This window comes from Pseudorasbora parva, chromosome 12 (genome assembly GCF_024679245.1).
Source record: "Pseudorasbora parva isolate DD20220531a chromosome 12, ASM2467924v1, whole genome shotgun sequence".
Classification (NCBI taxonomy): Eukaryota; Metazoa; Chordata; class Actinopteri; order Cypriniformes; family Gobionidae; genus Pseudorasbora; species Pseudorasbora parva.
In genome coordinates this window covers 10,195,324-10,222,293 of record NC_090183.1, presented here as the reverse complement: position 1 = coordinate 10,222,293, position 26,970 = coordinate 10,195,324, and the positions used below count along the sequence as shown (strand labels likewise).

Genomic DNA, 26,970 nt, shown 5'->3' with positions numbered 1-26,970 from the left:
ACTCAGTTAATTTGTTTTCTTATATCTCCCAGTTACATAAATGCAAAATGTTGTGAGATATCGGTACTGTACAGTGATTGGGACTTAACAGTTTGTTTGTTTGTTTGTTTGTTCGTTTTGTGTACTACTACTTTAATATTCATTAATTTAATGTTTGTTGCTAGAAATTGCGAAATCAGCGTTATAATAAATAGCTCATCAATATTTTGCTGAGGTTGATTCCAACATTTTCAGAAAATGATAGTGCCAAATGCAGATTTATGAATTTATCATGTTTCCTTATATCGCGTGCTGACCCATGCCATAATATCATAGAATTCCAAAACTACTTTGATATTTAGTCATTACAACAAAGGCTTACATGAAACAAAATACTCGTGAATTAAAGTAAATAATACCCAGAAATGGTGGTTGTGATCTTTGTAATAGTCCCTGAATCATACAACCTGAGCAAAATGACATTTTCTCTGCTACTCCAAAAGCTGCGATATGTATTGTGAAAGCACTAGAGAAATAAATATAAGATGAATTTAACTATTTTATACCTGTGCAGCCACCGCGTGAGCGGTAACACGCCCAACCGCACGATTTTACTCCTCGTGAGCGTCAAAGCTTTGTTGTTTTCCTCGCTAATGTGAAGACCACTAGTTTTGCTTATAGGACACGTGCTTTGTGTTCAAAAATAAGTAGAAAGAGGAGGTGGTATGGCTTGTAAATCGAAAAAAGGAGGCCTGCTGCTTTGTTTAGGCTACACGGTGAAATCTGCAGGTATTTGCATTTTAACGCTGTTAAATGTGACATAGACGAATTGGTTTCTTCTTCGGGCAAATATTTGAGTCTTACAAGAATTTTATGTAAATCACAATTGTGTCGTTCAGAACAGTTAGACATTTTTCAGGTTTTAATAGGAAGAAAAAAAAAACAATCTGTGTTGTTGTGGTATTAGCAGAGCACATGTTGTCACTTTTTCCGTGACACCCTTCTGTTACTTCTCCCTTTTTTGGTGTCTCTGACTTGCATAATTTATTTAACATTTTATATGCTTCACATTGTGCACTTTTAATAGTTTATTTACTTCACAGTTACTACAGAATACACACGAGAATACTGAACTGTATTGTTACTGCTAATTAATATGTACAGCAAAAGAATGTCAGAAAAAGGAGAGATTGTGTCAATGAAAAAGGATGCACTGAGGGGAACAAACCAAGCTGACAGCCCATTAGTCTGTGCAGACAATTAGATTATTGTGCTAGTGTGTTCATGTTAGTCAGCATGGAGCGAATCAGAGATGCATGGATGAGAATTGCTGGGTTACTTGAGTTTAGATGACCTCCTCAGTTCATAGTCACTTGTGCATCAGACATCAGTGTTCAGGTCTCTGTCTCAGGTCGTTATGGATCTTTCTGGAAGGTGATGACATTCCATCTCCTGGTTTTAGCAGTCAGAGTACAAACATGGATTATTAGGAGCTAATCTACTACGAACAGACGTTGGATAAGGAGCATCTTCAACAGTGAGTAGTTCATTCTGTGTTTCTTGTGAACAACGATTCATTCCATAATTGTCCTACAGTTTGATTATATTTTATTCAAATATATTAAAAAGTTAATATATTTTAATATGAATACTATCTTAATAGTCATTTGGCATATTAGATTGCATTGATATTTTGTTATATTACTATATTATATAAAAATGTATAGTATTATAATTTTAAGTGTCTCCAAACGATAGGGTATATCGCAACCACCACACTTGGCAGGAGTTACGTCCTGCTCTTTATGTGGGTGGCTAGCATTGAAGTCGCTTCCCTCAGACATCTTCATATGGTGGCAGAGCTGAATGATTCAGACCTATTGACTTCACTGGGTTTTCAAGTGGGCACCCCACCTCACCGGTGTTTCTTCAACTAGCCCACGACACCTCAATGGGGCTTGACAGCAGAACCAGTGTCCTGGAACTGCTCCCTCTGCCATTCAGTACTTCACCACTCAGCTTTGCCCCCTGCCCCCTTTGCCAGCCTGATTTAGCCACCGCTCACTTCTCTTTAACCACAGCCATCTGGATGCTGTCTCTGCTTGCTTTGCTATTTTATTCACCAGGTTCTTACGGGCTGCCCCTCTAACCCCAAGCATCCCCAATGCTCTCGAAAGTGACTGTCCCGGGAACCCTCTGCTACCCACCTCCACCGGTAGATTCCAGGCTCTCCAACCTCTCTGCTGGCTCTCAGAGATGAGCAACTGATACTTCCCTAGCTTCCGTTCATGTGCCTCCTCAATCCTTTCCTCCCAGGGTACCGTCAGCTCTATTAGGGCCACCTGCCTTGTTGCTTGGGACCAGAGCATGATGTCTGGTCGGAGGCTGGTGACGGCAATCTCCTCTGGAAACTTGAGTTGCCTTCCGAGATCAACTCTCATCTCCCAGTCCTCTGCCTTACCAAGGATCCCTAAACATCTGTCATCCTTGACTGCCTTCTCCCCAGGCCTGAGGAAGCCAATGACGCGGGGGCCTTTTTCTTGGGAAATAAAAAGTTTTCGTTGAGTTTGGTCTGGGATGTGCTGGTGGGGGAGACTTTACAAAGTGCTCAACTCTTGCATTGTCAATACAAGATCTTGACCAAAAATTGAATTTATTTCCATCAAGAGGTGCATACATTTTGGGTTCTCTGTAAAGTCTCCTCCAGCACATCCCAAAGACTTTCTAAGGTCTGGAGTCAGGTGCCAATTCATGTGTGAAAATGAATTCGTCATGCTCCCTCCTAATCGTTCTTTCACAATCTGAGCCTGATGATTCTTGATATTGTCATCCTGGAATATGACCATGTGTCTTTCTACATGGTTGTTTAAGAAATTAAAAGCTACACACTCCATCAATTAGGGTTAGAAGAACTGACCCATAAGATTTTCCCATTTTAAATCCAAACAGCGATTTATTTGTTTTTGGTGTATATTGTTTCAGTGTATATTGAAGTTCAGCAAACAGAAGAGCCATACCACTGTTACTGAATGCATGTTAAAGCCGGATAATAATGCTGACTTGTGTCTGCTGCTCTTGGAGGAAGTTGACGTGTGATACAGGTGGAGGATGAGGTCGTCTCTGGTGGTGTCTGGGGGAGAGAAGGGTCTGCGGGCACGACTGGGACGAATGAGGCATCTGCTGTGCCAGACTGGGCATCATGTGGATGTGCAGATGGACGAGGAGCCCGGTGTTTGGCTCAGGAGCTTCCATCTGCTGGACCTTGAGGAACACAGTGAGGTCAGTGCTGAGAATGATCCATCTACAATGGCTTTTTCGTTTTTTCATTTAGTGCATGCCTTTATCCAAAGCGGCTTCCAAATGAGGGACACACAAGTGACTCATCCTAAACAGAGACCTTTAAAGGAATAGTTCACCCTAGAATGACAATTGTCATCATTTACTCTCCCTCAACTTATTTCAAACCTGAAGGAGTTTATTTGTATACTAAATACTATGGAAGTCAGTGGGAACCATTAACTGTTTGGTTACCGAAACAAAGAAACAAACGAAAGAAAAGAAGCTGTTGTCTGCTTCACTTTTTTTGAATGTACACCACCGTTTAATTATTATTATTTTTTTTAAGAAATAAATGCCTTTATTATGCAAGAATGCAACTGTTCAAAAGTGACAGTAAAGACATTTATAGTGTTACAAAAGCTGTTTTTTAGATTCATCAAAGAATCTAAAAAAAAGGATTTCCATACAAATATTAAGAAGGCATCACAAGCAGGCATCACAACAGTTTTCAAAATTGATAATAATAAGAAATGTTTCTTCAGCAACAAATCAGCATATTACAATGATTTCTAAAGGATCATGTGACACTGGAGTAACAAAAATTCAGCCTTGTGTTCAAAGGAATAAATTTAGCCTCTGAATTTGCCTCACCGACGTCATCCTCAATAAACCCGTCTCTGGTGTGATGACTCTTAGTTTTTAAATATTCATATTTAATAATTGTTTACTCGACACGTCATCCTTAATAAACCCATCTTTTGCGTGATACTTTTGAAATTTCGAATATTCCGATCTAATATGATTTCTGGACTGTAAGGTTGCTAGAATAATAATCATACACTGTGTTAATAGGCCAGAGGAGAACTGGCACCCTGACTGAGCCTGGTTTCTCCCAAGGTTTATTTTCATGCCCTGGTGGAGTTTTGGTTTCTTGCCACTGTCGACTTTGGCTTGGCTTGCTCAGTTGGGGACACTAAATTTTATAAATTTTCAACTAAATATCCAAATAAAATTAATTACTAAATAAACTGTATCAACTATATCACTGATTTGCCCACGTTGTCGCTATATGATAAATTGAAATGAGCTGATGACATAATTTTCTCCAGTGCGACTGTATAGCCAAATATAACTTTTTTGCAATATTTTCCTGTTTAACACTATGAAGCTGCTTTGAAACAATAATCATTGTAAATGTGCTATACAAATAAAGTTATTTAAAAATATCTTAATATAAAACATTTATTTCAAATTGTATAACTGTTTTATTTGGATTATATAAATGCAGCTTTGGTGAGCATTAAAACAAACTTACCAATATAGTTTTTTTTATTAGTTAGTGTATGTTGTAAGAAAATAAAATGAAGATTAAAGCTGCAAGCAGCGATGAAAGGGCCCTTGCACCCATGCCACCGTCACCTGGTGGCTTTAGGAAAACAGGGTGTGGTAGGCAGTATATGTATAAGTATATACAAATAGGTGGACTACATCAGTCATTTTTATTTGCGACACTGCTACCAGCAGGTAGCGCAATGACTATAACTACATTTTGACGTGTAGCTGTCTTCAGGCCAGGGCACTTATCAAACGTGAAGTCTAGGCAGATTGGACATTGTATGCCTGAGTTACAACAACTTACTGTTTCGTGGCGTAAATCGCATATATTAGCACTTAGCCAAGTGTTGCATGATTTAACATGTTATAGTATGTTTGGTACTTATTTAAATGTGTTTCTCCCCATGCCATTTCCTGTTGCCAGCAGGTGGTGCTATGACTAATTGAATCCTGCCATGTAGTTGTCTTCAGGCCAGTACTGCGTTCCAGTTAGTTTTTATTATGCCCTTCACTCGCTAACTTTCCTCCGTCTCGTTCACTCGGATGTGCGTCATTGCTTATGTTGCATAAGTGCCCACTACTGGCGGAACCTTCGCAATGAGCTTGAACTGGAACGCCCTAAGCCCTTTATCACTTGGAATTCACTATGGAGTGTATTTTTTTATTTATTTTTTTCCTTTACGAAATTGATTAATGCAGCATTCTATATGTAAATAGGTGTGTTTGAGTTGTTTTAAATGTTTTAAAAAATAATTAAAATATCATACAGTTGTTTGTGGTGGGGTAAATTAAACGTGATATGCGGTCACAGTCGCGTTGCATTGTGGTATATATAGCTGCTTGAAGTGTACATATGAAGTAGACTCGCTCCCTACGAGTCTGTACATGCAAGGGTCTGTCCATATAAACTTCCCTTAATTGTGCACTTCACGAAGTGGAACGCACTTCAAAATGGCGGCAGAGATTCCCACGAGGGGAAGTGCTTAGGGAAGTTTGCTAGTGCGTGTCTAATAGTGGTGTGGAACGCAGCACATGACTCTTATCAAATGTGAAGTTTGGGGCAGATCGGACATTGTATGCCCGGATTACAACAACTTCCTGTTTCATGGCGAAACATCGAACTTTGTGAGGCCGCCACGGACACGTTGCCTTTAGTGAAAACTCAAGATATTCACAATTTAACATCACAAAGGCCTTAAGATTAGACTGATCAAATATGACGTCGATCTGATTAAATTTTGAGGAGGAGTTTGTTAAAGTACAACTTCTCGAAATGGCAAAAACTACAAACATTTTGTAGACAAAAAAAATATCTCACTTCCTTTTGGGTTTTCAAAATTTGCTCCCAATTACTTTTTTTTGACGTTTTTTGACAATGACATTTTGCTACACTTAATTTTGAAACCCATATCAGACTTAATTTTCACCACTTCTGACCCGTCTGCAAAGTTTCATCAGTTTTCGAGCATATTCAGGCCCTCAATAATGTGATTAATTTTGTAGAAGAATGATAGGCAGAGCAATTCCAATAGGGTCTTCACTCCATCGGTGCTCAAGCCCTACTTATGAGAGAAGTCAGAATTATGGGTAAGTGTCAAAGGTGGTTTAGGTAGCATTACAACCCTGAATGGTTAGATATAATGTAAATGATCAGTTAACTGTAGTAACACCATCATAAGGCTAAATTAAACGAAGGCATTGACATTTACATCCTTAGCACGTGTTATCCTAACAAAGTGTCTTACAGTTCACTTAAAAATGCCAGCAGTTGACAATCCATCACTAAGATGCTAACTCAAATGTACTACACGAACAGAATGTTACTAAGCATGTCAGTAATGAAAAGTATTTTAGCACTGCTGGCATGTAAGATTTTTGTGCGCGTTAGCTGTTGAACCTAGTTTTCAAACTTTGTTGCACCATGGAATTGTATGGTAAAACAAAATATTTCAAATTCATTTTTCATTTAAAATAAAGCAATAATGATCTGTCTGTTGGAGTGTATGAATGCATCAGCATGTGACCTCTGTCTTAGTAATGAGTGGTATTGTTAGTGGATAATGATATGCATAAATACTTTTAGCATGATGATTGTGCTCTGTCAATAAGAGTTCAGTATAGTGTGCATCACCCATTGTTGCGCCGTCGTGTTTGTATGAGCATAGGGTGGGCTTCTTGGAGGCCACAGCACGTTCACAGATCTACGTCAGAGAGAACAGAAAGACATTAATGAACTCACTGTACCCAGAAACCAACAATCTGCTCATTGTCTCATTGAGATGGTGTGTATGGGGTTTGTAAAAGGGTGTCTCATACAATTTCCACCATCTTAGGATCTGCAGTGTTCTCTGAGTCATTTGTTCTTTTCCTGAATAAAATGGGCTGCAGTAGTATTTGCCAGTTGATCAGCACAGTTTGGGGATTTGAAATTAAATTTAAACCATGACATTTCATGATGTAAAATTAATTAAATAAAAATATTTATGATTCTGCATGTAGGTCACTAATCAAAATAATTATTATTTTTAAACTTTTGTACAAACATCAGATTCCCTTAAGTTTCATTGGTTAAGATGAAAATATGGACAGTTTATTGATTTATAAAATGTTTTTCACTTGGTCTCAGACATTTGGGCAGTTATTTAAATTACAAAGGGGAAAGTTAAATAAGTTATGTATTGTATATGTTTGAATTAATTGTGTATTATGCATTAAATGTTGCTACTTTTAGCTTTATGTAGCCTACTTTTAGTTTATATCCCCAGAATCTTTTTTGTTTAACCTGAATTTTCATACAAAAAACTTGACATTATGCCTGTCAATTTAGCAATGCAATGCAAACTTGCTTGGTAAACTGCCCGACACGATTGGACACGCACCTATATTAATATTCATGAGTCAAGCATTTGCCATTGTACTATTCGCTGATCTTCGTGTAATTAATATTAATAAGCACGCCCCGTACGTCATGTTTGACGCAATTGTCTACGTAGCGAGGCCAACCCACGGCACTTTTAAGCGCTTGACCGCTTGACAGGTGCGCTGTGTGCTATTTAGACAGCTAAAATAAAACACCGACATAATCATAACGAGAATAATTTTATTAAGTCAGACTTCTGTTAAAGCATATATTTAAAATTGATGACAATAAATGTAGGCTAGTACAAATTGGAATGAAATGTACAGTAAGTTGACTTTGTCTTCACTTGAGTTTTTGATTAAACCGGACTTTGCAAAGTTATCCATTCCCTGCATCTCCATCGACATGACAGTCAACTTTGACACCAGCTGACTGAGGAATATAGTTTCCTAAGTTTTTGCTGCGCAAATGGAAAGCCGGAACGCTTACACTGCTTGAACATACGGCTGAAGAATAGAGCTGACAACATGGGCAAATGGGAGTTCACAATGGTATGTCACTTTTTGATTTAAGCTGTTTTATCGAGGACATTAAATCTGTTGAATGTGAATTTAAGTTAATAAAATGAATAGAGAGAAATAACTTTTATCATAAGGCTGACGGCTCACCCACGGGTAGCCTATATTGTCGCGCGGCACTCAGTGTATTGCTCTTCCCTTGATAGCTATAGGCTAGAAAATGCTGTATTTCCTTTTCTTTCTTTGTGGACATCTCACTATTTTCCCCTGTCACTGACAAAAACTCAGTGGGTTTTATAAGTAGATGCTATATTGGCTTTAGGAAAGCGATTATCAGGCTGTTGACCCGATGCTTACGTAATGAGGGCTCAGGGAAGGGTGTGGTGGTGCAGTTCAGTTGTCCCTCGGGGGTCTCGCAATAGAACTGATTTTGTTTGTTCTCAGACCCACCTGTATGTAGATTGAAGATGTCTTGTTTCACAGTTGACTTGCGATAGTTTCAGCTTTCCCTCCCCCATGTTTCCCTGTGTTTTGTTCCATGGCACAGTTTTAAAGGAGACACAGGCTCTGTCTTGGAAAGCTCTCTGTTTTGCTTGACTGGCGTTTCTAGGAAGAATGCACTTGTGATTTTCACAGCATTTGATTAGTTAGAAGACCAGACTGTCCTTGGGTTCCTTGGAAGCACAACCTTTTCCAAATGTGTGGTTTGCATATTATGTATATTCTGAGCAATGATTCGTGAGATATAGAACAAACCAATCATAGTGAACAAAAAATCACTATGTACATCAGAATATTTAAGGATAATTCCGTTTAACATATTTACCACTAGGCTAGACAGCTTAGCTATATGTTTTAGATGTATTATTTTCTGATTTGTTTTGCATTTCTTTGACACGTCATGGTTGTTAAATCTAATCCAGTCACTAAAGAAACTAGATAATACATATGTTCCTTTACGGGGAAAGAAAGACATAAAAAGGTGTATTTTTAAAGTGTATTTTTACAAGTATACATGCATTTTAAAGTTCATATAGATAACATTACCATTCTACCATATTACTACTGGTAGTATGACTGGTATGTATGGCTGGTAGTCATTTTTATGTCTTTGAATATGCTTGCCAAGGCTGCATAAAAAATACAGTAAAACTATAATATAGTACATGTTATTAATTTATTAACATCATTACTCAGTCTTCAGTGTCACATAATCCTTCAGAAATTATTCTAATATGCTGACTGGTTGGTGCTCAAACATTTATTCATCATCATCATCATCATCATCATCATCATCATCATCATCATCATCATCAACAACAACAACTTTTATTTTTAGACTTATGGTCCATTTAGAAGACACAGACATTACATATAAATACATTACAAAGAGAAAGAAAAGCACATAAAAATAAAAAATAAAAATAAAATGAACTGCAATACAGCATTTCAATAAAAGACACTTATACCAGTGATTCCATAGTGATGATTGACATCATATGACACTAAACCCTGGGTTAACTTAGCAGCATAACAATACTGTTCTGGGAGTCATTAAGGCAACACATTAAACAAATTGTTGTTGTTGTTGGTTTAAACAGTTGTACTGCCTAATATTTTTCTGGAAACTGTGATTCATTTTTTTCACAATTTTGTGATGAATCGAATGTTCAAAAGAACATAATCTTTTTAAAATAGGAAATTTTTGTAACATGATACAGGTCTACTGTGACTTGATAAATTGAATGCATCCTTGCTAAAATAAAAATAAAAATGTCTTTGCTGACCTCACACTTTTGAATGGTAGTGTATTTTGTTTACAATTAATAATAATAAATACAAAACATTGAGTTATAGGTGATTTTATAGTTAATATCATTATTTTGATAACTCAAAAAAGAAAATCAAATAGACTTTTTTAAAGAACATTTTAGTAAAAGTCTGTGATTGATTTCAATTTGGAAATGTTTGTTACTTTTTTTAACTAATGGCATGTAAATTGCAGGCCACCCCATGTCTCAAGAATCAGTGTCAACATTATACTAATACGTTCTCAAGTCTGGTCATCTCATGCTGGTCACATCTGAATCAGTCAACAAGCAGCCCAACAACAACCTTGTTTACTCTGAGACTTAATTTACTCCTCCTGTGTGTCACACAGTCTGTCTTTGTTTAATCCCCATATGTTTTGTTTTTTCTTGGCCGCAGCTGTTATTCGTTCAGGGATTGTATTTGCTATGCAAATAATCATGGTTTCGTTTTACCACAAGGAGGATTTTTGTAAAAAAGTACAGAGAATTTTTGGTGTAAACTAATTATGGTTTTCCACAATGATTTCTCCTCTTTCCTTAAAATGGAATTGGGAAGTCTTGTGGGAATCATTGAACAGTGTGTTATTGTTACTACTGTAAAAATGTTATGTTCATAGCGTAATTGAAACACTGTATTTTATACAATTTTGTTGAGAAAGCTTCAGCTGAGAACATAAATGTAATATACAATGCATTGTCTTCTCAAGCCGAAGTGCATTCGCTCCTCATGACTTTTAATTTGGATAACAATTTGCCTGTTTTTTCCAAAGAACCCCTGCTTTGTATATTTCTTCCTGGACATGTGAAATGTTAAGTCAGTGCTTTGCAGGCATAGTTTTTTTCTAAAATCTCATGACATGCTGCAATTTCATCAGGACTGCAAATAGAATCTTTATGATGGTACAGTCTTTGTTTAATATAACACTGCGATGGGTATCATATCAAGTTTTACAGTAGGCTCAATAGTCAGCTGCAAATTCAATATGTTTAACCTGATGATCTGTTTGTCCAGGACCCAGTGCAGGAGTGGGGAGAGGAGGTGGAAGACGGGGCCATCTATGGGGTCACTCTTCACAGAGAACCCATCCAACCCCCACCTGATGCCGCTGAAAACGATTCTGCTTTTGGCTTCATGCAATACCGTACACTGAAGGTCCGGAGACTTAAAGCAGCCACTCTGGAGCGTCTTGTCACAGAACTGGTGAACCCGGAGTGCCCTGACCCAGATTACATGCAAATCTTCCTCTCCACCTACAGAGCCTTTACCTGCACAAATACACTCATAGAACACCTGTTTCAAAGGTGAGCATAAATGCTCAGTTAAAGAGTTGAATTGCTGCCTCAGAGGGTTCAAGGACATTAAGCTAACATAATATTATTTATATACAGTGGTGGTCAAAATTGTTGGCACCCCTAGTAAATATGATCAAAGATGGCTGTAAAAAATAAATCTACATTATTTATCCTTTTGATCTTTTATTTAAAAAAATCACAAAAATCGAACTTTTAATTGAAGCAAAATGATTGAAAATGGGGGTACATCACATTATGAAATAAATACTTTTATCCAAAACATGTTGGCCACAATTATTGGCACCTCTAGAATTTTTTTATGAGTAATATTTCTCTGAAGTATATTGCCATTAATATTTAAAATCTTTAGCACACCAGGGTGACAAGGAATATAAAATTGTCCAGCTATGACATCATCTTCCACAGGAGAGTAAATGAGGAAGCACTAAGGCCTTAATCATCCATAAAAATAAGTAAAATAGTTAAAGCATTAAAAAAATGCTAAAAATGCCCCCGCAAGAATAGTTTGACACATGAGCTGAATCTTGAATCAATACACTGATTCATAATCGTTTGAAACTTTGTTTTGAAATCCGCCCATCACTTTATAAGTCTATATTAAGGTTTTTTGCTTCATAAAATTATTGTAGAACCACTGTAGTGAGACGGGCTTTTTAATGACGTCTTTAGTGCCTTTTATGGGTCTTAAGAGAGGAAATGACAATAAAGGCCTTTCTGAGCCATCGGATTTCAACAAAAATATCTTCGTGTTCCAAAGATGAACGGAGGTCTTACGGGTGTCAAACAACATGAGGGTAAGTAATTAATGAGAGAATTTTCATTTTTGGGTGAACTAACCCTTTAAGAGAAGAAGCGTCAACATGGATCTAAGAATCTGAAGATCTATAGAGATTCTGTATGGAGGAATGGTCTGTGATCTTTTTTGGCATTTTTGGAGAAGTCTCATTATCTTGGGGAAAGGTTGCAAAAAGTATTTAAAAAAAGGGTGCCAATAATTGTGGCCAGCGTGTTTTGGAGAAAAGCATTTATTTCATAATGTGATTTAATCCCCCATTTTCAATTCCTTTACTTCAAGGAAAGCTTCGTTTTTTTGTAAATTTTTTGAATAAAAGATCAAAAGGATAAACAATGCAGATTTATTTTTTACAGCCATCTTTGATCATATTTATCAGGGGTACCAACAATTTTGACCACCACTGTGTAAATATCTGTTCATCACAGTATCCTAAAAAAATGCCACAAAAATATTAAGCAGCACGTGTTTCAAATGCATAAGATATTTTTTTCCCACAAAAATCTGACCCTTAACTTAGTTTGGGGTGTATATATACAGTTTATAGTTTATTTTTTTGATTACAATTTATATGTATAGCCAAAATAAATAATTGCCATTATAACCAATTGGCATTTCAATGTTTTTGCGCTCCTAATAATAAAATATTATTATTTTTTATTTATGTTTTTACTCATGATTCCATTTCTAATAAAAAATAAGCATGTACAATCATTAAATATTTGCTTGGTTTTGTCTAAAACCATACTTCTAGCATTTCAGTTGTGATGTTATAGTGCCTTGAAGGCCTGTCTACATGTTACCTTTCGTTTTTGACACGGCTATCCCGTAATATCATGTATTTAAATATGATATTTACACTGCGTAGGTAAGGCTCAGTGACCGTGAACAATCAAATGAAGGGGGAAGCCCAAATTTCAAAATTCAGTGTGAGGCTAAGTGTTTCCCATAAGGCACACAATGACTGTGGCATTATGACAGTCACACTATACATATCAGAGATGCAATGGAATGGAGGAGAACACCTCACGTTGTAGAACAGGTTTCACCTGACTAGTCAGAGGAGTCAGAGGCTCTTTTGTTGAACATTGAGAGTTCTTAGTGTTCTGTTGAACCATAAATAAAGGCAATGTGCCTTAAAAGAACACCTGTGATACTTGTGTTAAAAACATGAACAGATATTGTTGCAATGTTCATAATCCTAAAGCTTCTTTCCAGGGTTTTGGGAATGTTTTGAATATAAACTTTGGACTTATTTATTTGTCTCTGTAGAGAGGACATGGTCACCAATCTGGACAACAGTGTCTGTGTCAGAAGGTAAGTTGAATCTTTAGAAATGTCCTGGGAGTCTTGATTCTGATAGGTCAAATTGTTATATTCTGTGGTCAGATATGTAAGGGGTGTCCAGTCCTGCTTATGGAGGGTCACTCTCCTGATGAGTTCAGCTCCAAACCTTATGAAACACACCTGAACCAGCTAATCAAGCTTTTACTCGGCATACTAGAAAGAAAGGTGTGTTGAGGCAAGTTGGCGCTAAACTCTGCAAGACAGCGGCCCTCCAGGACCGATTTCACCGCTTATTAAACGACTACTTGCCATTAAATAATTATACAAAAAAGTAAATAATTTGACACAAAATATTGATTATCATTTTATTTTAGATTTTAATATTTTATGAACTCATTAAACACACAGCTTCTGTGAAGAAAAACAGTTCTTAGCAACAAGCTCCAAGCCTAGACGAATGAAATTTGAACAAGACAAGTTTTACTTATTACACAGCTTTTCACCACAAAAATAATGATGGATATATGAGATTTGAGAAGAAACCATTTTAAAATCTTGAACCAGAGAGAACACATCTGTGGTGTGGTACGAGTGACATGAAGAAGTGCCAGCCTCAATTACACGTATGAGCGATCATTATACAGCATTTCTACTGACCAGTCAGAATCAAGCATTTCAGAGAGCCATGTAATGTTTTATAATAAACTTTAAATTGAAAATTTCCCAGTGCAACAATTATACTTGCATTAAAGTTTTCAAAAAAGTTTTTCATCTTGGTAATTCATACCAATTCCAAGAGCTTCAGTGATTAGTCTGAAATAGTAAAGTGCTAACAATGAGTGTGTTCGTGTGTGTGCAGTTCTCTTCCCTGTCTGATCCGGCTGTGGTTTGACGAATATCACGAGGATCTTCGGGACTCTCCGGATCACCAGGCTCTCCGGCTTCTCTGTGTTCATCTGCGTCATCGCCTTTGTTTCAGGCGTCTGGTTCATCAAGCTGATGCTCTTCTCAGAAAATTTCAGACTGAAGGCAAGCCTTGAAATATGACTGATTTAGCTTTTATGCACATACACCCAAAAAAAACAGTGCTAAATAACTTCTTATGAATCAACAGACAAGCACATTAGTACATCAGCAGAAGCCAGTGGTCCTGGCGAAGAGAGTCCTGCAACTAAAGACACCATGGACAGACAGGACATAGAAGAGATGGGGGATGTACTGGCCTTCCCCGCACAAGACATAGCTGAGCAGCTCACGCTATTAGATGCTGTAGGTGTCAAGTTTTGCATACTGAGGCTAGTTTTTATTTTTGGCCTGCATTTATTCATCTGTTTTCATTTCTTTCTCAGGAGCTCTTTGTCAAAGTGGTTCCCTTTCACTGCCTTGGCTGCATTTGGTCACAAAGGGACAAGAAAGAAAACCGGAATCTAGCACCCACGGTCCGTGCCACCATTGCCCAGTTTAATGCCATCACTAACTGCGTTATCACCTCTCTGCTGTGCCCTTCTGCCATCTCCCCTCTCGGCTCCCCATCCAGCCCTCGTAACAGTCCTACCCACAGGGCAAAGATTATTGAGAAGTGGATCTCTGTGGCTCAGGTGTGTAAACATACTGTTGATAGTTTTCAACATCTCTTCACTGAGGCCTATGGACCATAGCTGCTCGGTTTTCTCTCCCTCCCTTCCCTTCCCTTGCTGTTTGTTAAGCGTCCTTGGGTTTTGTGATAGGCGCTATATAAAATAAATTAGTTATTATTCAATGTTTAGATCTAGGGGAGAAAACATCCATAGAACTGCAGCATTTTCCATATGTTTCAAGACACAAATAATTAGATGACTTTTTAAAAGAAGAAAAAAACAAGTAAAAAAAACTAGTATTTCACTAAAAACAGTGGGACATTTAAAAAACGCTTCAAATGAAAAACACTTATAGTGCCTTAAAGGGATAGTTACTCACCCTCATGCCGTTCGACACCCGTAAGACCTCCGTTCATCTTCGGAACACACATATTTTTATTTACACATAACATATTTTTGTTGAAATCCGATGGCTCAGAAATGCCTCCATTGACACCAATGTCATTTCAATGTCATTGTTTTTTTGGGGGATGAACTTACCCTTTAATGTATTAAAACAGTGATATTAACAGATCAAATTCACTATACACCTTATTGATGATGCATTGCATACTATGCAGATGAGCCCAGAATTTGAGTGGAAATTTGCTGATTGGTTAAGTGTCTTCTTTATAATGGTTTTCGATGTAAAAACACTTAATGAGAGACTGTGAGTTGTGTTTATATTCTGCATTCATCTACTTGGCTGTACATAGAATACAGCATTAATAAGGTTTATATTGAATCTGGTATTTTAAAGCTGCAGTCCATAACTTTTGGCATAACTAGTGTTTAATAAACAGAACTGCATGCGTCTTGTGGAAGAACACTAGCCGGAGATACTCCTGTTTATGTCTTTATGACATAAGTCACGCAGGTACTGGGCTACTCCACAGCTGTGGAGACCCAACTGATCTAAAATAGTTTGAATAGAAATACTTATTACCAGTGCACCGTAGTGATTTAAAATAAGATGGATTATGATGTACCTGCTCATATACAGATTGTAAATTTTGAACACAAAAACAGTTATGCACTGCAGCTTTAACACCTCTGTCTTACTACATTAGTGCTTAGTACAAAGTTAACCTGGTAAAAATAACTGGCTGGCAATGGAGGAAAGCGTTCTTTTGCCCTTCAGGTGGAAGGTGTGACGACGTGAAAACTATGAATAGGCAAGTATACAAATGCAAATTTAAATGCATGATTGTATTCTGAAATGTCAGAGAGCAAATCATAATGCAAAAAAATTCTTAGCTCTACCCCAGGGAGCACTATAATAGCCATTAGCAAGATACACTCTGCTAAAGTTTCCCTTTCCTGTTAATTACTGTCCTTACAGAGCCACAGGTTGAAGAGAATCTTGCTGAGCAAGTTTTTAGGTGTTATTTTAAGCTGATTTGTTCTTTTTCTTTTTATTTGTATTACAGGAGTGCCGTCAGTTAAGAAACTTCTCCTCTCTAAGAGCCATCTTATCTGCTCTTCAGTCCAATGCTGTCTATCGGCTAAAGAAAACCTGGGCGGCAATCAGCAGGTAGTGCTCTCTGATACAAACAGCCATTAAACCTGTAGTGGAATGTTAAGCACACGGTTTGCATAATACATGTAAGTAAATGTAAATTCATAAAATGTGCAATTTCAGAGAGAGTATGACTGCCTTTGATCAGCTGTGCGACACCTTTCCCGATGAGAACTGTGTGCTGATCAATCGAGAGATCCTCGTAGAAGTAAGTTTCACCGGTTTACCTGTTTTAAACCTGTAGTCTACACTAATCTTCTAAAATGTTTGACTTGTACACTTCCATTCAAAATTTGGAGTCAGTTAGATTTTGTTAAGGTTGTTTTTTTAAGTATCGTATGCTCACCAAGGCTGCATTTATTTAAGCAATAATACTGTAAAAACAGTAATATTGTTGAATATTATTACAATTTAAAATGTTATCTTTAAAAACTGTTTACTGTTACTTTTGATTCATTTACTGCATCCTTGGTGAATAAAAATAATAATTTCTGTCCAAAAAAACCTACTGACCCCAAACTTCCATCAATATTAACACTTTGGGCTGCAATGTGGAAACAAGTGATTTTATGAATGAACATTGTGTGTCACAACTGATAGGGCTGTTGAATCTCTGATAAGATTGACGTGATCTCATCCCATGGCTGTTTTTATGCTCTTTTTACGATCTTAAAAGATGCTACCTGGCAACATTCAATATTTGTCACTTCACTTTTTACTCCAGCTCACATACAAAGAGTAAATCAATAGGGGCTGGATGAAGAAGATGAGGTTAAAATATGCAGAATCATCCTGTTTGCAAAGAAACCATTATGGAGGCAAAACATCCCACAATGTTCAGCAGTGTTTAGTGTTCAGTGTGTAACAACAAATCATTAATTGTTATCTATGGTGGCTCGTAGTAGTCTGTTCCACTCCTCTTTAGCCTTAATCTTTATAATGTTCTGTAATTGTACATAATCTTGAATTGTGGCATCTCTTTGGGTGTGGGAGATTGGCTTGTGCTCGGTTTGCACTCGTGCTTTTCTAAATCACAGTCAGCGACTGTTTGTATTTCAGGATGCCAAATGTCCTCTTATCTATTTATTTGTGATTGATTTAGGAAGGAAACCAGTCAGCCGAGGTAGAAACTCACTCTGCACCAAAGTCTCCCAGACTTAGTCCTACATCTAAACACACGGTATGATTTACTAGAGCCACTTTCATTATAACAAGGCCTTGCTCAATGTTGTGCGTTTGTCTTATTTAAGGTCACTGGCACAACTTGAGCTGTTGTTTCTGGGAAACAACCACCCTGTTTGGGATGTATGCAACTGTACTGGCTAATTTGACTCAAGTTATTTCATTTCCAAAACCAAAATGTGTTTAAATGTGAATCTTCCTACTCTGGAAGATATAAATATAAATTATAACTGTGTCGGCTGGCATTGTGGTAATACCCTTACACTCAAAAGGATATTACCATAATGCCAGCCAACACAGTTTGACAGAGTCAGGTTTGTCATCAGTAAAGATTCGTCAACAGTTCCTCTTACTAAGATATTTATAGTTGCAATAAATACAGTTTAGCTGTTCGCTGTGCTTAAAAGAGGAAATGTTAATTGAAACATGTCTGTGAATTCATGGGTTTAAATATAGTATTTAGTACCGTTCAAAAGAACCGTTGTTTTAAAGAAATGTAATAATTTTATTTAGCAAGGATGCATTAAAATGACAGTAAAGACTTTTACATTGTTACAAAAAATTGGATTTCAAATCAATGTTTTCTTCACTACAAAATCCTAAAGAAAAAAAAATGTATCACATTTTCACAAAAATATTAATTGGCACTGATTACAACAACTATTTTCAACATTGATGATGTCTTCAACATTGATGATGTCTAATATATATATATATATATTATTATATATATTATATATATAATATATATATATTGTTTTGTTTTATTTATAACGGAAAATTGTCTGTAAGGACCAGAATGAATAAACAAATAAAATGACAATAAAAAATGTTTCTTGCATAAAATCAGCTCATTAGAATGTTTTCTGAAGGATCATGTGACACTAAAGACGAGTAATGATGCTGAAAATTCAGCTTTGCATTACAGTAATAAAAGGATTTAAAAATATATTAAAATAGAAACCTGTTATTTTAAATTGTAATAATATTTCACAATATTACTGTTTATACCGTGTTTTTGTTCAAATTAATTCAGCTTTGGTAAGCATAAGAGAGAATTGTAAAAAATATTTTAAAATCTTACAGATCCCTTTTGATCTTTTCAACTATAGTTTATTTTTTAATCAGCTATAGCGTGTGTTAATGTACAACTTTTTTTTTCTGACAGAACCCCTCCAACGGCGAGGTGCCGTACCTGGGCACTTATCTGACAGTTCTCACCATGTTGGACACTGCTCTAAGTGATAATGTACAGGTGAGAATTGTTTTCTGACCTTAATTCATTTCACAGACATAGTGTTTTCTGTTTCAGGGTTTTTTTTGTTTTGTTTAAAACATCAACTTTGTGAAGACTTTGTAAAACATGCAACCTTTGTGCTCACAGGGAGGTCTCATCAACTTTGAGAAGCGTAGGAAAGTAAGTACAATTATCTTAAATATTTTTTTAGTACAAAGAAGCTCACTAGGTTTTGGCCCAGCGCTAGCATGTCAAGAGTGTTAACGCATGGCTTCTCTGTCTGCATTCCTTTCTGTGTTCAGGAGTTTGAGATTCTGTCTCAGATCAGGCAGCTGCAGGCCTCATGTGCTCAGTACACTCTACAATCACATCCTCATATCATTTCCTGGCTCAACAACAGCATGCCCCTTTCTGATCAAAAGAGGTGAGACGCTTCTCGCACATTCTGCTGTGTTCACATTGGCATGTTTGGTTAGATTTAAACAAACCCTGGTGCCGTTGCTCTGTTAGTGCGGTTCATTTGAATAAGTGTGAAGGCTGCCATCCGAACCCTGTTGCGCACCAACAAGCGGATCAATACCCCTCTTTTCAGTGGTCTCTAAAGACATGTAAACAAACCAAAAACAGGACATGTCACAAGATGTGCCCCTAAAAAGGACAGAATGCTAATGTAGGCCTGTTTTTTTCTCCTCATACATCAGAACCACGTTTCCCAGCAGTAGCTCTTTGTTTGTGTGTGTGACGGAAGGATTCCTGGCGCTGTTTTGCCTCTTTTACACACTTTTACACACATAGGCTCTTCACAAGTTCTCAGCTGGACAAAATACCATCATATGTAGGGTACGCTAGGGGTTACACAGACTCGTTGACTAATTGAGCTAAGTCGCTGGACTATAGAGGGCACAACAGGATAACAATTTCCTGACACGCTGCATTTCCAAAAATTCAAATGACAAATAAATGCATTCTCAGAGGCTTCACAAAACCATCTGGATGCTCAAAATTGATCGGGAGACAGCATGTTTTAAACTGGTAAGGTAGTCACCGGTCTAAACGAATGCGTGCTGCATTCACACACATAACTTTTGCACATAGATTGCGCCTGTCACATACAGGATCATTAAGTAGGGCAGAAATGTATTGCCAACACTGTTTCTGTGATTATCAGTCACACGTGTTAAATGTCTGGACCAAACAAACCAAGCAAACCAAACTACAGGTGTGAACACACCCTAAAAGATATGACTTTGAATTCAAGGCAGTGGTACAGTGGGTACTTCAGAAGATTGTCATCTCAGCATATCAGATGTTTAGATACCAACTGTCAGTATTTCTTTCTCAACAGTTATGAGCTGTCAAGAGAGCTGGAGCCACCAGTTGACCCCTGCCCAGGCTCTCCCAACCACTGGAGCCACCGGCTCATATCCAAGAAATTGACCTCGTGAGTGATGTTATTTGCATTTTTAAAGCAGATGTTTCCATTTTATAGACTTAAGGCCCCAATATACTCACTGCATTTTTCACGTTGGGGTAAAAGTAAGTTTTAAATACATTTGGAACACTATACTGCAAGTGAACATCCCGACGCCACCTACGCTGCTGAGAGCGACATTTAGATCAATATATAAATATGTGCTGCTCTCAATAACAAAATAAACACACAACAAAAATTACAATAATGAGATAACAGCATTTAAGTAAGCATCTGGTGAATATGTTTGCACCTGCTCTGCAATTCGGCACTCAATTCAATCACGTCAATTTGTATAGCATTTTATATAATAGATTTCTTTAAAGCAAGCAGCTTTACAGTATTAAACATGAAAAAAACAACGTCAGTGTCGCTTTTAGTTAGGATTATAAAATCAATTTGTACAACAAAGAAGCCCTCCAGAATTGTCACACCAGTTGGTTTTTTGATTTCGCATGAAGTATACAGGGGCCTTTAAACTCAGAAAGTAATAAGACATTTTGCTAACTTATTTTTCTGTGATGTGTTTCTCTTCTGCTCACTGCAGATTACTGTCTGGGAGTGAGAACTTCTCAAAGAAAACTCTTTCTGATCAGATCAGTGTATCATCCTCTGGCTCCAGTGGCTCAGAGATGGAAGATCTCAGCAGCCCCAACCTCTCACCTCTCAGCTACAAAGTACGGGTGAAAACTGCAGACAAGAGCTACATGCAGAACGTTTTGTACTATTGAATATTTTCTTATTTTAATATAAGCTTAAAGGTGTCATGAACTGGCTTTTTTATTTTTTATACTGTTGTCTGAGGTCAACTAATGACGTTTGTGTGGTTTTTACATTCAGAAACATCATAACTAATAAGTAAAAGGCTATTTTCTACACTGGTTTTGAGGCTCTCTCCAAAACGCTGGGTTTTGATCGGCGTGCCGCACTGGAGACTTGGAAGTAAAAAAGTCAAAATTATGAGATATAAAGTCGCAATCACCTTTTCATTTGTTTATTCCGTGGCAGAAACAAGTTTCCATGCAAAACAGAATTACTAAAACTGAAAATAAAAGAAGCTAAGTACTAAAGTACTACAATAGTATATTAAAAATACTAAAATAACACTGATGTACACATGCGTCAGGAGGATGTCTTCTGCTGTTGCATGACATCTTGTTGTGTTGTCAGTGTCTTTCGGTGTATGCGGGTCAAGGGGTATAATTAAATGTGTTGTTTTTTATTGCATTATTTATTTATAATTCATTGAACTACATCAATCATCCTGAATCTGACAGCCCTAATTATATAAACTCAAAACCTTTTGACCATATGTTTATACTGTGCTCTTTGGGTCAGTAAAATCCTTTCAGGTGATTGTGACTGATTTGTTTGGCCTTAACCTTGCAGTCATAAATAGGTCATGTTTGCACTATCAGCAAAGAGCTTTAGTAAAGTTGACAGAATACAGTGGCTAAGATAATAACTCCGTCAGCCTGTTGTTTTACATAAATTACAGAAATATTTATCACTTGAAATCTGTGTTGCTATCTGATGCACCTCATGTCAGTTGTGCTACTTAAAGGTATAGTTCACCCAAAAATGAAAATGATCTCATAATTTACTCACAAGTCATCCTAGGTATATATGAGATTGATCTTTCAGCCGAATACAATTGGAATTTGTCATGCGTCGGGTCAAAGGTCACCCTTTCGCCAGAACTCGACTCTCTCGTGAACGGCATTACTGGCGTCACTGGAAGCCAGTGATTATAGATCACAAAGTTTTTGAAAAATATCGACCCACTGGAGTCGTATGGATTACTTTTACGATGGATGGATGCGCTTTTAGGAGTGTCAAAAAACCAGACACTATTCAATGCCATTACAAAGCTGGGAAGAGCCAGAAAATTATTTAATATAATTTGTTCAGGTGAAAGAAGAAAGTCATATATACCTAGTATAGCCTGAGGGTGAGATTTTGGGGTGAACTATTCCTTTAAATATATCTAAAAACCCTGTGCTGTTCTTACGGATTATTAGACGTGTTGTAGTAAGTAGTCTTTCTCCATTCCTTCAATCACAGTCACCGTCTGTATCCTGTCAGGACATCTCAGTAGACACACCCACCACCTCTCTGACTCCACCCAACTCCTTTCGAAGATCGCTACAGGCAGATCTGTCTGACAGCCCCTCCCCTACTTCATCTGCAACATCTTCATCATCTTCGTCATCCTCTCCTTCTCTCCAGCTGCACGCTGCCCTTCATCCAATGTACAACAAGCAAGTTGCCGATACTTGTATTATCAGAGTCAGCGTGGAATTTGGCAACAACGGAAACATTTATAAAAGTATTTTGGTAAGTTGACTCTAACAATTGGTGGCTCATGGTCCTAGATTTCTGCTCTGCTCTGTTCTGTTGGTGTGGTTTATTTTACAGTTCTTGTTAGCAGTCGGCAGGCAATATGTCTGTTAATGGGCTAGGTGTCAGGTCCAGTAATTCTAAAGTCTTGAAATCGTATCATCTCTTTTTCTTTAGATAACCAGTCAAGACAAGACCGCTCAGGTGATTCAGAGAGCTCTGGAGAAACACAACTTGGAGGAGATGAACTGCCAAGATTTTAGTCTTACACAAGTGCTTTCTAATGACAAAGGTGATCTTCTTGATTCTATGTATGTCCTTGAAAGTAGACTCAAACTCAAAACTAAATTCTTATTTTAGTATTATATATATATAATTAAAGTACCTGTTCATATTTTTAATTAGCTTTTATTTTGGTATGTTTATCTTTATTTTAAAGGGATAGTTCGCCCAAATATGAAAATTGTCATTATTTACTCACCCTCATTTCATTCTTAACCTGTAAGACTTTCATTCATCTTTGGAACACAAATGAAGATCTTTTTGATGAAATCTGAAAGCTTTCTGTCCCTCCATAGACAGCTATGCATCTGACGCTTCAAAAGGTTCATAAAGAGATAATAAAACTGATCCATCTTAGTTTACCGTAGTCAGAATTGTTTTGAAGAGACACGACCGTTTTATATGATGAACAGATTGAATTTACACTTTTATTCACATACAAACTCACACATCAGTTGTGGTAAACAGAACCTCAAGAATGTGTGCTTGACATGCGAGAACCAATGAGGTTCATTCTCATGTTACGCAGCACGTTTGAGCTTCAACAAGAACCAATGAGGTTCATTCTCATGTTACGTAGCTCATTTGAGCTTCAACAAGAACCAATGAGGTTCATTCTCATGTTACGCAGCACGTTTGAGCTTCAACAAGAACCAGTGAGGTTCATTCTCATGTTACGCAGCACGTTTGAGCTTCAACAAGAACCAGTGAGGTTCATTCTCATGTTACGCAGCACGTTTGAGCTTCAACAAGAACCAGTGAGGTTCATTCTCATGTTACGCAGCACGTTTGAGCTTCAACAAGAACCAGTGAGGTTCATTCTCATGTTACGCAGCACGTTTGAGCTTCAACAAGAACCAATGAGGTTCATTCTCATGTTACGCAGCACGTTTGAGCTTCAACAAGAACCAATGAGGTTCATTCTCATGTTACGCAGCACGTTTGAGCTTCAACAAGAACCAGTGAGGTTCATTCTCATGTTACGCAGCACGTTTGAGCTTCAACAAGAACCAATGAGGTTCATTCTCATGTTACGTAGCTCATTTGAGCTTCCGCAAGAGGGTTGTTCTCACGCATCAAGCAGGTTCGGGTTGAGCTTCTGTTTATGTTCGCTGATCAATGTGAATAAAAGCCTAAATTAAATCTGTTCATCATGTAAAGCAATCGGGTCTCTTCAGAAAATTTGGACTAAAATGCTCAATTCATATGGATCAGTTTTACAATCCCTTTATAACCATTTTGAGGCATCAAAGTGGTTGTTGCGTAGCTGTCAATGGAGGGACAGAAAGCTCTCAAATTTCACTAAAAAGACCTTCATTTGTGTTCGGAAGATGAACGAAAGTCTTACGGGTTTGGAATGACATGACGGTGAGTAAATAATGACAGAATTGTAATTTTTGGGTGAACTATCCCTTCAATTTTAAATTAACTGTTAGTCATTTTGGTTACACTTTATTTTGAAGGTCCACTTTAGACATTCTACTAACTATAAGTAACTTAAGTAACTATAAGTACATGTCAGCTAACTCTCATTAGAGTATTAGTATACTGTCAGTAGACTGGTAGGTTATAGTTAGGTGTTAGGGTTCGGGTTAGTAGAATAAGTTGAATTGTGGTAGCCAAGTTACTTATAGTCAGTAGAATGTCTGTTGGGGGACCGACAAAATAAAGTTTTAGTAAATATTAATCAGGTAGTCTACAAATACTCTAATGACAGTTAGTTGACATGTAGTTGCAAAGTTACTTATAGTTAGTAGAATATCTAAAGTGGACTATCAAAATAAAGTGTTACCGTCATTTTATGTTATATTTATATTTTGTTATATTTATTTAGCACGCAATAAATCAATATTTGTTTTGTATTAGAGTTGCTGATCCCAGACAAAGCCAACGTCTTCTATGCCATGTGCACCACTGCCAACTACGACTTTGTGCTTCGTCAGCTTTACAAAAATGCAAGCAGAGCGCCTGGTTCATCGTGGAGTCCTGGATCGGTACTAAAGGGACGCAAGTAACGTAAATGACAACCCACAACATGGCGGTGTAATACATGAAAATGTGAACAGAGACTATATAACCACATGGACTACTAGGTTGACTTTGCATAGAACAAGCGCTGTGTTAGCAAACAAAGAGCTGATGAGGAGAACTGGTGACTACTGCATGTCGAAGCTCTGATACATTTAAAAACAGGCTGACTGATGCAGAATTGAGCTCTGAAGCACTCTGGGGTCACAAGGTATGATAGCATCTCACTCAATAATGTGTCATTGACTAATAATAAGGAAAGCGTAGCATTCTACAGCTGCTATGACAGTTCTAACCAGTTAAAACTGATGGAAGAAAGGATCAGAGGATCCGAGAACTGGGTCTACTGCCAGTTTATTCAAAGATTTTGCTTTGAAATGGGAGGTCACAAAGGTGATTTTTCTCAGTTTTGCTGAGAAACATATGTATGTCGGTGGATGGACACATCTGTTTTAAATATGACATGCAATGTAGCTAATATTCAGTGGGAGGTTAAAACTGAATGGAAAGATACATTGTTATTTAGGTAATTTTCTAAATGACAATGTTGAAATAATATATTTTAATATGTTTTAATAATTTTAATAAAGATCACATTATTTTAATAGCAATATTTAAATGTTTTGATGCATTTCAGTTTTAGAGTATTTAATTTAATTTAACGAATATGTGCACTTTAATGTCTTTGTTTCCTTTCTGCACCTGGTTTTAATTTTTAACTATTTTATGTGCAATAATCTCAAACCCATAAGCTGTTTCTCTTCTAAAACAATTTTAAACTTTTATTTAAGACTTGTACCGATAGAAAATGTTTATTGATGTGTGCCTCCTCTTTGTCCTAATGAAAGATGCTCACACTTCATTATCACTTTTAGAAATATTTCTCTTTTTTTAAAAGTTGTTTTTCTAGGGGTGTCAAGTGAAGTTACTCATCCATATTGGATATCTTGTGACTTTCAGAGCAAATGCATTTCGGAGAACTGAAGAGCACTGGGTTCACTAGATGAATCTCATTGACTTTGTATGTGTTTTGTGAAAGTTAAATTAAGTTAGTTGCTGAAGTCTGTGAAAAGTAAATGCTTGGTCTGTGTGGAATAGTTTGCTGCTAAATAGTGGTGCAGCTGTTGTGTTTCTTGGAAACTATAATAAGTGTTTTTTGCTAAATGGAAGGGGGCCTGAATCAGCATTAAAAGCATATTTGCCGTTTTCACAGAAAGCCAATATTCCTGACTGAAATGTGTGTCTGTCTCTATGTGTAATTAAAAAGTAATTTGGCACTTATTGTTGTGTTTTGCATTTTTTTATTTAAAATAATACTTGCATTCTGGTTGTTTAAAAAGGTTTTCTGTTTTCGTTACTTTTTGTGGTCATTACACAATTATAATTAAGACAAGTTCCAGTCAGTATCTTTTATATCATGTTTCTTTTATATTTCCAATACGCCGATCTGGCACCAGTGGTGACAAGGGAAGTAAAACTGATTATCTCTTCATCACAGCACCTGTTGGTGGGATATATTGGCCTCTCAGCAGGATAACGCGGCCTGCCACAAAGCAAAAATGGTTCTGGAATGGTTTGAGGTGTTGGCTTGGCCTCAGATCTCAGTCCAATCAAGGATCTGTGGGATGCGCTGAACAAACAAGTCCGATCAATGGAGGCACCACCTTGCAATTTACAGGACTTTAGGATCTGCTACTAACATCTTGGTGCCAGATACCACAGCACACCTTCAGGGGCTAGAGTCCATGCCTCAATGGGTCATGGCTGTTTCAGGAAGGTCATGGGTCATAATCTAGCCTCATCGGTGTATATCTGCGCGAATGTGAGAACCTTGAATATGAATTCTCTGAATAAATAAACTTGAAATTATGAATGGATCATAGAAAAATGATCAAATATAGTAAACTATAAACCTGTCATGACAGTGGCAACGTTTAACACTACTCTGATGCTGTATTTAAATTAGCACATAGGCAAAGCAGGACCAGAGCAGCCTCTTAGACAGAAGCAGATCTGTCACATTTAGGTCGTTATGTGGCTTTTTGTCTGTACAGAGAATTTGGAGCAAGCGCAGAACTAACTCTTAAAATATAATGTTTACGTTTTCAAGTTATGTTAC

The 26,970-nt window shown here is 37.2% G+C and overlaps 1 protein-coding gene across 3 annotated transcripts; it reads left to right on the top strand.

Annotated features, from left to right (window-relative positions):
* Positions 1-616: 616 nt before the first annotated feature.
* On the top strand, positions 617-26,132 carry rgl3a (ral guanine nucleotide dissociation stimulator-like 3a). 3 transcript variants are annotated; one of them, XM_067459032.1, is made up of 19 exons: positions 617-768; positions 1,391-1,516; positions 3,061-3,258; positions 10,795-11,084; positions 13,162-13,206; positions 14,036-14,205; positions 14,291-14,445; positions 14,526-14,774; positions 16,223-16,326; positions 16,435-16,519; positions 17,414-17,491; positions 18,662-18,748; positions 18,878-18,910; positions 19,033-19,154; positions 20,076-20,171; positions 20,749-20,878; positions 22,266-22,538; positions 22,719-22,833; positions 24,690-26,132. In XM_067459032.1, exons 3-19 carry the CDS (start codon positions 3,088-3,090, stop codon positions 24,836-24,838), a joined length of 2,352 nt encoding a protein of 783 aa, XP_067315133.1. In that variant the 5' UTR covers positions 617-768; positions 1,391-1,516; positions 3,061-3,087; the 3' UTR covers positions 24,839-26,132. The 3 variants fall into 3 exon arrangements, with proteins under 3 accessions (XP_067315133.1, XP_067315134.1, XP_067315135.1); XM_067459033.1 differs by having other exon boundaries at positions 2,962-3,258; XM_067459034.1 differs by lacking the exons at positions 617-768; positions 1,391-1,516; positions 3,061-3,258 and adding an exon at positions 7,636-8,004.
* The last annotated feature ends 838 nt before the right edge of the window (positions 26,133-26,970 follow it).